At 68.5% G+C, this 17134-nt stretch overlaps 3 protein-coding genes across 3 annotated transcripts; 2 read left to right on the top strand and 1 right to left on the bottom strand.

Annotated features, from left to right (window-relative positions):
* Positions 1-2311: 2311 nt before the first annotated feature.
* On the top strand, positions 2312-10386 carry CHLNCDRAFT_137302 (hypothetical protein; the record flags this gene model as incomplete). The annotated part of the gene is made up of 24 exons (XM_005845091.1): positions 2312-2550; positions 2724-2916; positions 3180-3318; positions 3582-3711; positions 3932-4115; positions 4349-4434; positions 4698-4861; positions 4961-5139; positions 5357-5458; positions 5628-5942; positions 6108-6148; positions 6297-6369; positions 6512-6643; positions 6840-7119; positions 7274-7404; positions 7596-7734; positions 7999-8117; positions 8259-8356; positions 8504-8705; positions 8943-9041; positions 9248-9349; positions 9578-9726; positions 9863-9953; positions 10129-10386. The coding sequence occupies 24 exons, from the start codon at positions 2312-2314 to the stop codon at positions 10384-10386; spliced, it is 3645 nt and encodes a 1214-aa protein (XP_005845153.1).
* A 649-nt stretch (positions 10387-11035) lies between these two features.
* Positions 11036-14045, top strand: CHLNCDRAFT_137301 (expressed protein; the record flags this gene model as incomplete). The annotated part of the gene is made up of 11 exons (XM_005845090.1): positions 11036-11069; positions 11211-11332; positions 11493-11609; positions 11824-11874; positions 12128-12274; positions 12491-12543; positions 12759-12877; positions 13070-13182; positions 13331-13398; positions 13525-13633; positions 13839-14045. 11 exons carry the CDS (start codon positions 11036-11038, stop codon positions 14043-14045), a joined length of 1140 nt encoding a protein of 379 aa, XP_005845152.1.
* A 242-nt stretch (positions 14046-14287) lies between these two features.
* On the bottom strand, positions 14288-16939 carry CHLNCDRAFT_137300 (hypothetical protein; the record flags this gene model as incomplete). The annotated part of the gene is made up of 9 exons (XM_005844981.1): positions 14288-14571; positions 14800-14969; positions 15228-15498; positions 15698-15798; positions 15931-16043; positions 16239-16295; positions 16413-16486; positions 16633-16844; positions 16926-16939. 9 exons carry the CDS (start codon positions 16937-16939, stop codon positions 14288-14290), a joined length of 1296 nt encoding a protein of 431 aa, XP_005845043.1.
* Between the last annotated feature and the right edge of the window lie 195 nt (positions 16940-17134).

Raw genomic sequence — 17134 nt, 5'->3', positions numbered from 1 at the left:
CACACCAGGACAGCAGCAGGGGGGTTCCCAGGCTCGATGCAGGCCGCAGCAGTGGATCCAGTGCAAGCGGTAGCAAGCGACCACATCGTCGGCACCACCACCATCTGGGTCAAGCGGCACAGCAATGCATCTGCCCATCGGTACCAGCAAACCGCCCCACCCAGCGCGGCTCACATTCGGCGCACGACCTCGGGGTCTGCAGCGACCGCCATTTGCAGCACTGGCACCACAGGAAACCACCCCAGCTGCTGTGCCCTCTCCACCAGGCTGAACACCAGGTGCTGCAAAGGGAGCAGGCGGGGTGGGCACAGCGGCAACAATCGTGGTCCTGCTAGCTGCAGGGCTGCGCATGCCGCTGCCGAGGCCCGGCGCAACCTCACCTCATCGGTCGCCAGGTTGGTCCACTCCCAGCCGCTGAACACTTTCAGCAGCACCTGCAACACAGGCGCACCAGGCGCCCCGTCGCCCCCGGCTGGACGGCGCCAGCATGGCGCCAGCGCAGCGTGCCCTCTGTCCACGCAGGCACATTGTGAGCGCGATGCCCGAAAGCACCAACCGGCAAGGGCCCCTCACCTGCAGGGCCTCGACGTCGCACGCCTGTACCGCAGCCTCCCAAAACATGGAATCAGCATCTGGCTCCTGCCAGGCGCCTGCCCTCAGCAGCGCCTCGGTGAGACTGCCAGCGCGGATGGAATCCAGCACGTCTGCAAGGGTGGGGCGCACAGGCTGCGCCTGCGGCGGCGGCGGTGGTGGCGGCTGCGGCTGCGCAGCCCCAAAGTAGAAGCTAGGAGCTGGGGCCAGGCCTGGAGGCTGCCCCGGCATGATTGGGATGGGCGACGGCAAGGGGTACTGCTGCTGCTGCTGCTGCTGCTGCTGGATCTGCTGACCCCGCTGCTCATCCCCCTGTGCATCCAGCGCCCGGCTGACCGCCGCCCAGACTTCATGGGCGGAGGTTTCCAGGTCACGAAGCATGGCGCACAGCTCCGGCCCCAGCTGCTGCTGCGCCGACCGCGCCTGAAGCAGCTGGGCTGCGTCAAGCACAGGCGCCTGCTCCAGCAGGCGCCTGGCCGCCAGCAGGTGCTGCCAGGCGGCGGGGCTGCCCTCGACGCGCCCCGCGGCGGCCGCCTCGGCGACGGCAGCCTGCAGCGCGGCTGTCAGCTGGCGCGCCACATCCGCCGCCAGTCCTGCTGGGTCGGACAGCGCACGCTGGCCGGCTGCCTGCACATCAGGAGGACACGCAGCACATGCAGGTGGAGAGTTGGTGAGACAGAGGGGTGGCTGAGCCGCCAAACGGGCAGGGGCAGGGGCAGCGGCAGCCGCAGGCACCGCCCCACCTTGAGCACCAGCGGCTCTCGCAGCTCGTGTGCGCCGTGAGCAAACCAGCAGTCGCTGCCGCGCTGGCAGCCCTGTGCCGAGGCGAAGAACGTGCACAGGTCGGTTTTGAGCTTCCATGGCGCTGGCTGGGAGCCGGTGCGGGGGTGCGACATGGAGGCAGCCGAGGCGGCGGCGCCCTAGGCTGGGCCACAGGAGCCGTACCGCCCAGGCACTGCCGCCCCAAGCCTGGCCCTGGAGAGAGCGACCCTGATGATGGTTGCAGTCCGGCAGCCTGCGGAGATTGGGATTAGGTCGGGGCATGGCCGGCCACTGGACCAGGGCAGGAGATCGCCCTCTACCCTCGCCGGCTGTGTTCGCTGTGGTGGGCGTGTTCGCTCCCGGCGGCGGCGGCGGCGGTGGCAAGTTGCCAATGGCTGGAGTAGCCGCGTGGTGATGCGCAATGCGGGCCATCGCACCTGGATGGAGTGCAGGAGGAGCGAGCTGCCGCCCGCGCTGTTTTGCAGAGGGCAAAGAGTCGGCACGGAGGTTTTGCCGAGGCGGCGCTGCGCCCCTTCCAATTGCACCGTATACGAAGTGCGGGGCAGGGTCTCCAGGCGGATTTGCCCTGCAAATTTGGTGCGTGCGGAGCATGAAGCGCGTGCTGGGGTTTTCAGGGGGTGTACCCCTCGTCGGATCGCCCTCGGGAGCCCGCAGCTGCACGCATCGCACACTAATACATTGCAGGGAAGTGCTCCGGTCGCACCCAGCGGCGCCTCGCAAGCGTTCTTGCCCCACTGCCGCACGGTTTCTTGGTCCCCTCCCTGGCAATCGCAAAGCGTTCCTGGCATCGGCTGTGGTGTCCCGGCAGCGCGGCGCCTGTGGGCCCCACCGCGTGACCCTACCGCCACCCAGTGGCGGCGCCACCGCCGACGCGACACCGCCCTCCCTGCCCGGCGTTTGACGGCCGCAGCGTGCCGCTGCCGCGGCCTCCCGCCCGATGGCCTACCGCACACCATTCCTGGCTGCCCTGAGGGATGGCGATGTGGCGGTGGTGGCGGCGTGCCTGTCGGAGGGCCGGGACCCGTCTGCTCCCGTCATGTTCAAGCCTGACCACACCCCGCTGCATGTGGCTGCCTCCCACGGCCACCTGGAGGTGCTGAGGATGCTGATAGACGCGGGGGCAGACCCCCGCCAGCTGACGACCGACGGCCACGACGCCCTCGCGCTCGCGCTCTGGTGGGCGCCGCCGCCGCCGCCGCCGCTGCTGCGCGAGCGCGCGCCGCCGCCAGTGAGCCGAGCTGCCCGCCAAACGCGCCGCCACTAGCTGCGCTGCAGCGCGCTCCGCCGCATGCAACGGATGATGCACTGCCGCACACCTAGCCCCTGCCCCCCATGCGCCATGCATGCAGCCACGGCCACGTGCACCTCATCCAGCCGCTGCTGGCAGCGGGCTGCGCTGCACTGGACCAGCCGCGGGGCCGCATGAGCCCCCAGGAAATGGCCTCCCTGGGCCTCTCCGGTCTGCGGGTGGCCGAGGGCCGGTGCAAGGGGCACAGCTTGCTGGCGCTGGCCGCGTGGCGGAACCAAGTCGAAAGCATCAAGGTGAGAGCTGGCATGTGTGGGCGTACAGCCTGGCACCGCGAGAGCAAGCGTGCAGCATGGGCTCTAGAGGCCGCCGGCTGGCCTGCCCAGCGCTGCCTGCCCTGGAGGTCTGGAGCAACTGGAGGCCTGGCCTGGCCTCTGGCGGGCCGCAGTCGGCTCACCTCTTTGCCTCGCCATGCCCCACCATCCGCCTGCTTCTCCCTTCCCCTGCCCCTTCCCCTGCCTTCCCACCCTGCCTGCCCACCCGCTCCCTGGGCTGCCAGGCCCTGCTGGCCCTCGGCTGCGACATCAACGCGCCCAGCCCCTCCCAGCAGGCCAGTCCCAAGCACATGGCCGCCATGGGGGGCGCACGGGAGGCGCTGGTGCTGCTGGCTGAGCGCGGGGCCAACCTGAGCCTGAAAGGTGCCGGCACGCAGGCCGTGCTGTGCTGTGCTGTGCCATGCTGTGCTGCGGGCCGGAGCCGCGCTTTGCTGCGCTGTTCTTGCTGTGCTGTACACGTGCTGCTCTATGCTGTGCCCCGTGCCATGCTGCAGTCCTGCTGGCTGCTGGCCGGGTGCCTGATTGGCTGCTGCGGCGGCAGCAGCTCGGGCCTGAGCCCCAGACTGGGCCATGGGGCACTCCGCACACCTCAGCAGGCATGCCCTCCACCCCCCCAATCCCTGCAGACGCCGACGGGCTGACCGTGTTGCACCACTGCTGCGGGATCGAAGCCCAAGCGCTGATGTGCCCGGACATAGCGTGTGCGCCGGAGAGCTGCCGCCACTCCGAGTGCCTCAAAGCGCTCTTCTCCCGCGGGTGCGCGGCAGCAGGGCTGGGCTCTGGGCTGAGAGGCAGGGCCCTGTGTGCCGTGGTTGGCGGCGTTTGCCAACCTCCCCTGGTACTTCCAGTGTGCCCTGGATGCTGGCTGGCTGGCGGCTCCTTGCCAGCCAGCACGCAGAGCGGGCCTCGGATCCGGAGGGCAGCACTCACCCCAGTGCCGCTGCTGGGTGCCGCTGTGTGCCGTGCCCGCCTGCAGCTACTGCCTGGGCCTCATCGAGGAGCGAGCCAACAATCAGAGCAGCCCGCTAGAGCGGGCCTGCCACAGCGCCCATGTGGCGTCCGCTCGTGCCCTGCTGGACGCCGGCGCTGCCGTCGACGGCGGCGACCCTCGCATTTCGGCGCCCCTCACGGACGCCTGCGCCGCCGGCTGCCCGGAGATTGTGCGGCTGCTGCTGGAGCGAGGGGCCACCTACCCCCCCACCCCCCCAGCAACCAGCCGCCCCACGCCACTGCAGGCACGCCAAAATGGGCCCTGCCGCTGCTGCGCTGTGCCCGGGCATCCGCCGCGCTGGCGGGGGCGCAACAATTGGTGGGGGCAAGGCATTCCAGCCCGGCTCGGTCCTGGCTGGGGAGCCGACGCCTCCGCAGCGTGCTGCTGCCGTGTGGCCTGCAGGCAGCGCTGTTTGAGCCGATGCAGTCCGACGACCTCCCCAAGCACTCGCCCGGCCACCTGGAGTGTGCCCGCATCTTGCTTGAGCGGTGAGGAGGCAGGGGAGGGGGCTGCTCCACTGATTTGTTTTGCTCTCCCGGTGGGGATGCCACGAGGCAGCGGTTCACTGAATTGATTCCTTCACCTGAGGGACGCAACGTGGCAGCGGTCGGCTGTGTGCTTGTGGTACAATGCCAGCATCTGCCCGAGGCTGTCCGCCACCAATCTGCCTGGGGAAGGCCGCCACCGCCGCCACCAATCTACTGCTGCCCCTGCGCAACCTCTCCCCTGCCATGCCGCCGCTGCCCTGCAGAGGCATGTGCTCGGGTGCCGAGGTGGCCAGGCTGGTGGCTGTTGGCGGCAGGCCGCCATCCAAGCTGTATACGCTGGACTTGCTGGTGGGGCACCCCGGCCAGACCAGCGCCGACGCCTTCCGCCTGCTGCTGCAGCACGGCGCGCCCGCCAACAGGGAACCAGGTCAGCGGCTGCACTGGGGCGCTGCCTGCCTGCCTGCCTGCTTCCGCGCCCCTTGAGCCCTTGCCGCCTGGCGTGATCTGGGGCGCTTGACCGTCGCAGGCGAGGCCAGCCCGCTATGGTTGGCGGTTCGCAAAGGCCACACTGCGGCCGTGGAGGCTTTGCTGGAGCACGGGGCGCAGCTTGCGGTGGCCGGGCGGAGCGACAACGCCATCATGCATGCCGCGCCGCACCCCGCCGCGTGCATGGCGGTGCTATCCGCCTCTCGCAGGCTGCCAATGGTAGGAGCGACTTGCTGCATTACTGGCAGGGTGGTGCATGTATCAGAGTGGTGCATGCAAGAGGGTGGTGTTACTAGCAGGCTTTCTTCAGGGGTACTGCATTGTGGGGCTGGGTGCGCAAGTAGAGCTAGGCGCCTTCTTGCTTGCAATGTGGGTGGGCAGGCTGCCAGCTCACTGGGCCATGTGCTGAAGCGAGTCGCTCCCGTGCTGACCGCAGGCGGAGCGGCGGCGGCTGTACACGGCGACCGTACCGCCAGGCATAGCAGGCGCTGGGCAGCCCACGTGGCAGCTGGTGCAGGACACGTGTGGCGACCGCGAGGTAAGCCAGCAGCGGCGGCGGGGGGGGCCGGGCAGCGCCGGGCAGCGAATGGTTGTTGGCAGCCGGCCGCTGCTGCCTCCGGGCTGGTGCCAGGCATGCTTCGCCTTGGCCCCTCATGCCGCGCTCACTGCGTCCACGCTCACCCTCTGTCCCTCCCCGCTGCCTGCAGTGTGTCAAGCTGATGCAGCGGTGCCTGCGGGAGGCGGGCGTGGAGGTCAAGCTTCAGAGGCCGCCCAAGCCAGACCCCGGCTCGGGCGCCGAACAGTTTGCTGCCATGCAGGCCATGCTCCATGCGCCTGGCAGCAGCAGCGGCGTCGCGGGCCCGGGCAGCAGCGCTGGAGCGGCCGGCGCGGCCCAAGCTCCAGGCAGCGCCTCATCGGCGTTTGCGACCCGTGCGGCGTCGATGCCTGGGCAGCCTGGAGGGGGTGGAGATCCCACGACAGAGACCCTGTTTTTCCTTACAGACACCAACGACCCAGACAGGGTGAGATGGCATGCCTCAGCCCTCTGCAGCAGCAAGGCATGGTGCTCTTCCGGCATGCCTCCTCTTGCCCGGCACGGCTGCTGACCCCTGTGGCAGGCGGGCTGCTGCCGCTTTCTTCAATCCCTGCCCACCCTGGCGCACACACAACACGCACACATGCTGCAGATGATTCAACACCTGGAGGCGCAGTTTGAGAGGAGGCACCGGTGAGTGGGTTTGCTGCCAGGGGGCCGCCCCCCCCTTGTGCTCATCTCTGGCAAGGCTTGGGGCACATGCTTCCTGCCCTCCAATACTGGCAATACTGGCCCACGCAGCAGACCACCTGCCACCACAGAGCGGCCTCTGCTGCTGCAGGGAAAGCCCCGAGCTAGTGTATGGCTGCTTGTTCGAGCGCGAGTGGCGGTCGCTGTCGCAGGCTGCGCTGGCGGTGAGCCCACTCGCCTCCCCGCCCCTTGCAAGCCATGCGCTGCTGTGGCTTGCTTCCTTGTTTGGCCAACAGCACGGGACAGCCGGCTGCACGTTTGTCAACACCATGCCTCTGGCTTTGCACGGCGCGCGGGTGTGCGCAGGCTGAGGCGCGGCGAGTGCTGCAGCCCCTGCGTGGTGGCAGCAGCGGCGACCCAGAGGAGCAGCGATGCGTCTTGATCTTCCTGGCCAATGCGGTGTGCAGCAGCAAGCTGCGGGCGGCGCTGATCAAGGAGGTGGGTGGGGTGCCTGGTGCAGTAGCTGCTTGCCTGCTGTGTTGCACTGCACTGCAATGCACTGCAGCTGGTTGGTCTGTCGGTCTGGACAGGCCAGGGGCAGCTAGGGGCGGGGTGGGGTGCCCGCCTGGCTCCCTGGCGCCCTGCTTATCAATTGCCTCGGCTGGCCCGTGGCATGTGCCTCCGCCCGACGCAGGGCCTGCTGGGTGTCATGGCTGGGGTGCTGACGCCTGCGGCCGCGCGGCGGCGGCCTGCCGCGTGGCACGCCCCAACCTGCACAGCCCTCATGAACCTCATCCTCAGCGGGGATGCAGGCCAGCTGGGCAAGCCGGGGCTGCGCTACGCGTGGGCGCTGCTGGAGCGCTACGCGCCGCCAGCGAACAGCCAGCAGCCCGCCGCCGCCGCCAGCTGCGACCCCAATGTGGAGTTAAGTCTCACCTACGCCGTGCAGCTCATCGGCTGGACGGCCAGCGAGAGTGAGCGGGCTGGCTGGCGGCGCGGCGCGGCGGCGCCTGTGCTGCGTCAGTGCCGGAGCGGCACTGCACATGGCGCAGTGCTGTGTAGGCGGCGCCGTTTTGCCCACCCCTGCCGCACACTCTCACCTGCCCGCCTGCCTGCCTGCTTGTGCAGATGCCTCGGTGTCGCATCCCCTCCGGCTGTGCGAGGGAGGGGAGGACCACGGCCGCCTGCTCTTCCTGCGTGCCTGCGCCGGCATGATGGCTGGAAAGCCTGACCAGACGCTCATCATGTCAGTTGCGAAGGTGTGCTGCCGGATAGGAGGGTGCTGTTTGGCAGAGGGCCATGGCGTTCTGTGGGCACGGACGGCAGCTTTGCTGGGCCGCGCCCTGCCCCTTGCAGCCCAGTCTTTGATGGTGCTAGCGGGGGCGGGGTGGTCGTCATCCTGGCACACACTTCCCTTCCCATACCTTCCCCTCCCCCGCCTTGCTCGCAGGCAATCAGCACCATCCAGATCATCGGCATCCATGCGATGGATGTACCGCCTTCCGAGGACTTTCTGTACCGCAGCGCTGAGGCCCGCCGCATCTTCACGCAGCCCAGCCTGCTGGGTGCCGCGCTGCAGTGCCTGCGGGGTGAGCCTGGGGAGCAGCGTCCCTTCTTCGAGGAGGGCGCTGTTGCGGAGCTGCGGCTGCTGCTGTAGGCGTGGCCAAACCAGCAGCGGCATGCTTGGCGCTGCTGCCTTGTCACATGCACCTCCACCTCCCAGCACTGGCAGCAGGCAGCAGCAGCGTGCCATGCCGCTCGGGTGCACGCCACTGACCCTACAGCCACCAAAACAACTGTGTGCCCTGCCCTGCCCTGCCCTGCCCTGCCCTGCCCCTTTTTCGCTGCCGCAGTGCTCGTGTCGGAGCCCCATGCCTCACAGGCAGAGCTGGTCAGATCCCACATCCAGGCCCTGCACCCCCTGCTGGCCTGCTGCTCGGTTGAGGCGCGGCGGTATGGCCTCGTGCGCTTGGTGCGTGCCCGCTCCCCTCCCCTCTCATGCGACCCGCCTGTGCTGCACCGGCCTGCCAGCCTGCTGTCGCCTGCACCGCGTTTCCGCTGGATGCCGCCCCGCCCACTGCACCGCACACCCCGCCTGTTGCTGCTGGCACAGGTGCTGGATGGGCTGGCTGGCAGCCCCGCAGTCGCCCACCAGTTCTGCTGCATGCTGTACATGTTGGTGCACTACGCGGATGACCGCACCATTGAGTGGTAAGCAGTGGAAAGCATAGCAGCAGGCGCTCGCCTCCACCCCAGGCGACCTCCCTTCCTCGGCCTGCCAGGAACGCCGCTGTCGCCAGCCTGCATCCCTCTCACCCATCTCACCTGCCCGCTGCGCTCACCCCTGGCCCCAAGCAGCCTCATCAAAGCTGGGCTGCTGCCCGCCCTCGAAGCCCGCCTCGCGCCGATCCTGGCAGCCGGCACCAGCCGCGCAGCGCTGGCCGCGGCAGTGGCCGCGCACAGTGTGGGCGGCCCCCCTGTGCCAAACACACTCATGTCGTGCACGGTGATCGCGATGCGCCGCTCGGATGCCTTTGTGGCTGAAGTCGTGCACCCCAAGGTGGGGTGACCCTTGTGCCAGCATGTGCCAGCAGTGCTGGTGGTGACCGCTGATGGCATCCCAGGCGCCTGCCTCTTGAAACGCAGCGCATTGGCATGCTGCAGTGTGCTTGCATCTTGGCTTCTTTCCTTGTGGATCCTGAGATCCGATCCTCTTGGTCACCAGCTTGCCACCCACACTCGCCAGCTCCTACGCTGCCACCCGCCTGACACTCCACTGCATGCTGGCTGTGTGCAGTGCCAGCTGGGCAAGACGCTGGCGGCACTGGTGGCGGCGATCACGTGTGCATTTGGAGAGCAGCCACAGGGGTCTGTCTGGAGCATGCTGCTGCGCCAGGTACGCATGCTGGGTCGCCGGGACAGCTGGCTTGTCCCCTGTCAGCGCTGCTCCCGAGCGCTTCCACTGCTGCCACCGCCGCTGCTGCTGGTGCTGGTGCTGGGGTGGGAGCTCTCAAGCACCCCCCCCCATGGCCTGCTGTGCCAAGCAGCCGACCAGCCAGCGGCGCAGCCATCCCAAGCGCTCCTGCCGCCTGCTGACCACAGGCCACCTGCCTGCTGGGCTTGATGTGCTCCGACGGCGACGTGGCTCGCCGCCTCCTCGCCACAGCCGACCTGCACAACATGGTGGCACGGGCCCTGCCACAGGTACCCGCCCGCCTGGCGTGCGCCCACCACTCCCCTGCCAACCACCGCCGTCTTTTCAGAGGCTGATGGGCCGGCGCGGACTCGTGATGCTGCCGCTGCTTCCCAAGCTGCCTGCGTGTTGTGCCTGGCGCTGCGCTCGCCGTGCCTGGTGGCGCTCGCTGGGGGATCCCCGGCACAACCCCCACCGCACACTCACCTCCCCACCCGCCACCCTCCTGCTTCCCCCAGGTGCACCTGAGCGTGGCGGGAAACCTCGGCCTCGTGTGGATTCGCCTGCTGCAGCATGCGGGGCCAGAGGTGCTGGCCGAGATGCGGCGGCAGAAGGCATGGCCCGGCGACCAAGCCGCCGCCGGCGCCGAGCTGCAACCGATGCAGAGGTGGGCGGCATGCACAGCACAGCACAGTGCGATACGGGTCAGCCCAGCCAGCGGCGCACAAGGCTGCAGCACGCTTTGCTCCCTTTGTGCCAGGGACCGCCCGCCCTCAGCCCGAAGCTGCCGCCCGCTGCTGCAGGCTGATCAGGCGGTTGCAGGAGCTGGCCCGTGACCCTCAGGCCCAGGACATCGTGCGCCCGATGATGATGTTCACGTTCCGTATGATCCAGGTGCGCAGTAATGGAGTCAGGGGGCACGCTTCTGGGCTTTGGCTGCTCCTGGCGTGCCGTGGCTGTGGCCCGCAGTTGGCGTGCGGGCACCGGGTGCAGAATCCCGAGGCCCAGCCTGAGCATCAATTCGCTGCCGCAATGCACCCCCTCTTGTACCTGCTCCCTGTGGCCTCAGGGAGAAGATGTGGACTGGTCGATCATCCAGCTGGATAATCCGGGGCCCCAGATCATTTACGGCCAGCAGTCGGCAGGGGGCGGCGAGGAGGCGGCGGCGGCCTCCTGCTGCGCCTGCTGCGGCGTGGCGGCGCGCCCCCCCGCCGTCTCCCTGCGCCGCTGCTCCTCCTGCAGGCAGGCGTCCTACTGCGGCGCCGCCTGCCAGACCCGCGACTGGCGGTGCTGGCACAAGACGGTGTGCCAGCCGGCAGGCTCGTAGCCGCTGTGCGACGGCGTGACTTCTGAACCGGGCCTGTTCATCTGTTGCCGGCTCCTTCCTGCGGTCGATTTGCAATTTTCCACTGTGCCAAGGGCACCAGACGGGTGATCAAGAGAACCATAGCATAGACACTGGGGTACAACTGCAAGTTCAGACCTGCACTGCTGTAGGGTAGAGGCCACGCGCGCTGCGACCGCTGCGACGGTCGGCACATCTCATCCACGTTGGCATTCTCCTTCTTCTTCGAGATACAATCCCATATTGCTCCTGCACTCCTCTTCAGGTATTCAGACGGGCTAGCCGCCCCGCCGACAGTTGCAGGTTGTCACCGCAACTTGCAAGCAGCCCTCAATTGTTGACCAGGCCCCAGCGATCCCCCGGAGGCTGGCGGGAATGCCTGGGCTGTCGCGAGCCCCGGCCAGCCGCACCGGCCTCGGAGAGCAGCCCAGCTTTGGGCGCTCGGGCTGCCTCTGGCGGCGCAGCTGCTCACCGTGCTCAAGAGGGCACAGGTGAATGCAGCGCCGGTCACTGCAGCTACACACTACCACCGCCACGCCGCGGCAGTCCCCGCCCTGATGGTTGGTACCGACTCCACTGTCCCTGCTGCTGCAGCAGGCTGCACGCGGTGGACGTCGTTCGAGCCGCAGTCATGGGAGAGATGATGAGCTTCGAGGTTCTTCCGGGTAGGCGCCCGCCGGCGCCCGGCGCCGCACACCACCTTGCGGCAGGCTTGTCAGCGAGCTTGTTGTGGCGTGCAGCCCGTCCCCCAGACTGTCCCTTCCCCCACGCATCCTGCCCTGCTGCGCCCATGCCCACCCATGCAGCCATGGGCATCAAGCCAGAGCTTGTGGTGCTGGCCTCTGCGGCGTGCGCCACCGTCAGCCTGGGCATCAACCTCTTTGGCGGCGTGGTCACCGAGAAGAAGCGGGCCGAGCTGCAGCTGGAGGTGCGAGCGGCAGCGGCCCGCATTCCACCAGCCGGCGGCTGCTGCGTCCCTCGGCCCTGCCGCTGCCTGCACCTCGAGCGGCCATGCCTGCCCTACCGGTGGGGGCCTGCCAAGCACTGCCGCCATGGCCCCATCAGCCCGCCGCCGTGCGTGGGTGCAGCTGGAGCGCGGCAAGCTCTCCCTGGCGCAGCTGGCGGAGATCCGGGGGGTGACGGCGCGGTACCGCGGGCCCCTCCTCGAGTCGGCCATCGACCTGGAGCAGCGCCTGTGGCACCTGGTGCGCGGCACGGGGCCAGCCTCCCGCTGTTGTGGGCATTTGCCTAGGCAACAGCCCAGCGCATGCTGCACGATGCCCAGTGGCTCTGCGACACAGTGTTTGCCTGCAGCCTCGCAAGGCGTCCGGCTTGGTGCTGCCAGAGCCGCTCAGCTGCTCCCTGGGGCTGCTCGCCCCACTGCTGCCGCCGCGTTCTTCTGCCGCCGCCGCCACGCAGATCACAGAGTGGCCGGTGCAGTGGCGCAGCACCGAGGACTGCGCGGAGGAGGTCCGCTACCTGCTCTTCACGCTGGCGCAGGCGAGGAGGCGCCGCGGCCCCCTTCGCGCTCGCCTGCCGTGCCTGCTCTGCCCAGGCCTGCCGCCGCCGCTGCCTATGATGCAGTGGTCGAGCTGTCGCCGTTTTGATGTTTGAAGGATGGTGCAAAGACGGGGCAACACGTCGCTGCTTCAGTTCTTGCTTGTTTTATGCTGCTTCAGCTCAACCTGGCTGCCCCGCCATCCCTTCCAAGCCGCTGCCGCAGTTCCTGGGATTTGTGGAGGTGGTGCGGCGGGAGGGCCCCCGCGAGCAGGCCTTCCTGCAGGCGGGCAACCCGCAGGGATCCGACACGCTGTCCACGCTGGTGGAGGGCGTGCGCTTTGTGCTGTGTGCCTCGCAGAGCGGCCTGGAGGTGCGCCGCGGGGCGGCCTTCTGTGTGTGTGTGTGTGTGTGTGTGTGTGTGTGAATGCTTGGGTGGGACCCAGTGATCCGCACCGTGGGGAGCGGAATGGGGTCGCCGAGCTGCAGCTGGCCGTGCGCAGCGCTGAGGAGTATGCTGGCTGCCAGGCATGTGCCAGGCCTCAGCCGTCGCCGCTCCACTGCCCCGCCTGCTGCCTGCGTCTCGCAGAAGTGGTACCTTGAGGGGCAAGGCCGCCCCCACCCAGGCAGCCGCAGCCGCCAGTGAGTGCTTGGAGGGCTTCCGCCGCCCGCCTGGGCTGCTCTGCTCTGCCACGGCCCCGGTGTGGGTGCTCTGCATGCTGTGGTGCCGCGGTAAAGCCCTCACGTCTGCCAGAATTGTACTCCACCACCACATGACACACACACGCGTGCAGCCATCTACCCTCATGACCATCAACCCACCACACCCGTGACGTCTTCCCCGCTGTGTGTTGCAGGTCTCGGGATGAGATCATCCGGGAGCACAGCGCCAGCCGGGAGGGGCCCATGCACAGCAGCGGCTGGGACCCCGGCACCGACACCATGCACGTGACGCGGGGGGCGCAGCGCGCCATCGGTGAGCGCCGGCACCGCAGGGTTGGGTCCGGCGACCGCCCACCACTTCCCACGAGCCGGCCGCTTGTGTGCTGCTCGCCAGCGCTCGAGCTGGGTTCGTCGCTGGGCTGAGCGTCATATCGAGGGAATGCCCCAAGAGCAGCATTACTATGCAGTACCATGGGTACCATGCAGTACGTGTACTGCCTTGCAGGCTCCTTCATGATCACCACCCCCATGGGCGCCCGCCGCCACTACACCCAGAGCTACGGCGACTTCTATAACCGCTGGGACAGCGACTCATCCTTCCGCCGCTGGTTTGACAAGGTTTGGCCGCAGCGCAGGGGCGGCTGGGCCTGACCGGCTCTGACTCACAGCTGCTTCGGGCGCGTGCCGCTCGCTTGAAGAAGACGAACCCAAAGTGGGCGCCTGCCTTGAACACAGCGTGGCCTGTCATTTGCCTCCACACACGCAGCTTGAGGCGGATGCGTTGGATCTGGCCACTGGGGCGCCCTGGCACGGGCAGGGGCCCTTCCCTGTTGGGTGAGCGCCTGGTGCCGCCAGGGCGTCGCAGTGCGGCGGGGCGACTGCCATGCCTGTGCCCCGTTTGCACTGCAAGCAGCGCTGCAAAACCAAGCTGTTTCTGCCCTGTGCGCGCTGCGTGCGCAGGCGCTGGACGCGCGTGCTGCTGCTGCAGCAGCTGCTGGTGGATTGCTGTGACCTGCTTGACCCAGACTGCGTGCGGCTGCCGCTGTCGCGGCGCACCCGCCTCATGCCGGTACCGTACGGGGAGCTGCCCAGCATGGAGCAGTACCGCCAGCAGCTCAAGGCGAGGCCCCGCCGGCTGGAGGGGTGGCTGCTTGGGCTGGGCACGCGGGCGTCGCGTCAGGCAGCCTTCCTGTGCGGCATGCATTGTCGTCGCGGCAGTTGCGCTGGCGCACGCATCTCACGCCTGGTCCCCTCCCCTCCTGCCCACCCTTCAGGACCTGTCGCAAGCCTGGGACACGGGGCAGGCCCGGGAGAGCGGCGGCGGCGCAGGGGCTGCGCTCGAGGGCATCCGAGGGATGCTGTCTGGCAGCTTCGACTCAGAAGACTCCTCCTCCTCTGGAGGAGGCGGCAGCTACTCGAATGGCAGCGGCGTGGGAGCGGCACAGCAGCAGCAGCAGCAGCAGCAGCAGGCACGGCGGTAGCCCCTACTGGCAGGCCCGTGCTGCATCATCCGAAAGGGGTCCTTGCTACAATCTGGAAGTGCCTGGCGTGTGTGATATCAGAGCGGGAGCTTGAAAGCAAGGGCTTACAGCAGAGATGCAGGCGATGAAATAAAAAACAGAAAGGTTGCAGCGGCGTACGAAAGGAATGGGGCAACAGTGGGTGACTGCGGGTCTCTCTGATTCAATAAGAAGGGGGTTGAGGTTAGGAGGCAGGCGGCGGGTCAGAAGGTGGGCGGCAGGTCAGGCAGGCCGCCCGTGAACGACAGCGGCATGGGGTAGGGCAGCAGCACCAGCAGCGGCAGCAAGAGCGCCGCGATGGCGGCCGCCTTGGTGCCCGGCTCCTGGATGGGACTCAGCTCGTTGTCGCAGGGAGGGATGGGGCCCCGCTGCAGCGTGACCACCAGTATGAGCCAGAAGAGCGCCAGGGAGTTGTTGAAGCCGCCCAGGCCCAGCAGCAGCAGCGTGATGGAGCCCAGGCGCGCCGCCGCCCGCCGCCCGCACAGCCCTGCGGCAGGCACGGCAGAGGGGGCCGGAGACAGGAGGGTGGGTGGGGGCGTGTGGTGGGTTAGGGCCAGAGGTGGCGGAAGTGCAGCATCCATGCCGGCAGGAGGGAGCAGCATCAAAGCTAGCAGGCTCCCCACCCGCTGCCCACCCGCTGCAGCCTCGCCTAGCTGCCACAATTGGGCGCTGGCGCCCTCCCTCCTCAACGCACCACCCCGCTGCTGCAGCGCACCGTGGAACACCCTGCCGCCATCCAGCTCCCCCGCGGGCAGCATGTTGATGGCGTTGATGATGAGGCCCGCCCAGCCCGCCACAAACAGCGGGTTGGTGGACACGGCGTCAGACTGGAACAGGCGGTCGCCAAACATGGCCTTGCCCATGGTGCCTGCCAGCAGCGACTCCCTGCGTGGGCGGGCGGGCAGGTGGGCAGGTGGGCAGTTGTGGGGGCGAGGTGTGGCGTGGTGCATGCACGCGGGTGTGGGGAGGGTGGTGTGGCAGGTGGCGGAGATGGCGGTGGTGGTGGTGGCGGGTGGGTGAAGCGGCGGGTGAAGCGGCGTGTTCAGGGCGTGCGCAGGGCCACCAAGCAGGCCCCCAACGCTGCACGCAACACGTAATGCGCAGCTAGCCTGGCTTGCCTGGCGGGGCATGGCAGCGGCCCACCTGAAGCTCGCAACGTCCAGCTCCACGCCTCCCACCTGCTGCACGGTCAGCACCGCGCCAGCCACCATGATGGCCGCCGCCAGAGCTGAGCTGGCCAGCGGCCCCGCCGCCGCCACCGCGGCCAGCGAGGTGCGGTCTGGGACGAAGGACTTGATGCGGGTGATGGACCCGAAGCCGCCCAGCAGGCCCAGCCCCGCGGGGATGAACAGCGGCGGCGCCAGCTGCAGGCCACGCTGCCGTGCCGCCACCCAGTGGCCCGCCTCGTGTGTGGCTGCAACGGGGAGGGAGGAGGCCGGCAGGGTTGGAGGACCACGAAAAGAGCAGCGCGGGACGAGGAGGCGAGCAGGCCAGGCTGCGCCGCCGCCGTCAGCATGCAGCCAGCACACCCAAGCCAGAGGCAAGAGCGTAGGCAGCGGAAGGAATGCAGGCGGCGGCGGGAGGGCACCAGCCAGCAGCAGAGGGCGCCGCACCCAGGATGGCCAGGAAGGCGAGGGTGCCCGGCACCGCCAAGGCGACCAGCTCCGGGTCCCATCCCACCGTCAGCAGCGCCGCATTGAACAGCTCGGCGCCGCTGCAGGCACCAGAAGGGAAGGAGCGGAGGAGGATGGAGGATGTGGAGGGGGTACGGGGTGACGCAGGTTTGCTGGTGGCGGCAAAGTGATGTGGCGGTGGCGGGCAGCCGCCAACCCATCGGCTTCCTTACTTGATGTTGAGGGTGGTGGCCAGCGTGCAGGCGCCCAGCAGCAGCGCCAGGCCCGTCTCCGCTAGCGACGACCCCTGCGGCTGCACCGCGCTCACCGGCAGCACCACCGCCACCTGCGGGCATCGCAAGAGGGCGCGCATCGCAGCAGCGCCAGTAGCAGCAGTTGGATGACGGTAAAGAGGGTTGGCAGACATGACAGCTGCTGGTGCTGCAGCCGGGGTAAACAGGAGGCGACGGGAAGCACAGGCGGGCAGCAGCGGGCTGACCACTGCCAAAGCATGTGTGTGCGGGGATAGCGCGGCTCTCACCGGCTTCTCCTCTGGGCTGTCAAGAAGATAGATCTTGTACTGCTCCCCCAGCTCGTCCTGCATGGAATGGAAGAAGAAAGCATGGGCGTACTGTTAGCCCTGCGTGTATGTGATGCTTGTTGTGGTCTCCTCCCGGGTCCTGCTCGAGGTGACCGATGCTGCCTGCGGCCACACCTTGAGCCGTGCCGAGAGCTTGCTGTAGGCGGCGGCGGGCTCGCCGCGCAGGTTGCCCCGGAACAGCACACCATCTGCGTGTCAGCAGGGAAGCCATCTCGGCGCGCTGCTCAATTGGCCCGGACAGATGCAGGCGGCGTGGCAGCAGGGGAGCGGCAGAACAGACGTGGTGCAGAGCCGGCCACCAGGCGCTGAGCTACAGCCCGCCTGCATCACGCACCCGCATTGTAGTTCTCAACGGAAGTTACGAAGAACGAATCAAAGGAGAAGACGGTGTCTCGGAGGCGCTGGATGACCTCGCGGGGCAGCCGCAGGTTGTCGTCCTCGCTGGGCGCCGTCGGCGGCGGCGGGTCCTCGGTGGCGGCGGCGGCGGCGGGCGGCGGCTCCTGCTGGTCGCCCGACGGCTCTGCGCGGCAGATCTGGCGGCTGTGGCTGCATCCGGCGGGCCGCGACAGCCTGGGCCGCGCTGCTGTCGCGAGCCGCCCAGGGGCGGTGTGTTGTAGGGTTGCACACAATGCTAGCGCCATGTCGCCGGCTTGATGGAGCGTGGATCGTCAATTGTTGCGAATGCGGTGCCTGGTGGCGCTTGAAACACCCTAAAGGCAAAGAGAGGTCGCCAGCTCAGCTGCCAGCCCGAATTGCCTGAGGGGCCTTGGAAGCCCCCCGGCATTCTGCTGCACCTTCCACTGCATTTGCAACAGCTGTCAGCGAAGCAGCCGGCC

Source organism: Chlorella variabilis, assembly GCF_000147415.1.
Source record: "Chlorella variabilis unplaced genomic scaffold CHLNCscaffold_19, whole genome shotgun sequence".
In the NCBI taxonomy this organism is placed as follows: Eukaryota; Viridiplantae; Chlorophyta; class Trebouxiophyceae; order Chlorellales; family Chlorellaceae; genus Chlorella; species Chlorella variabilis.
This window is presented reverse-complemented; position numbering and strand designations above follow the sequence as displayed.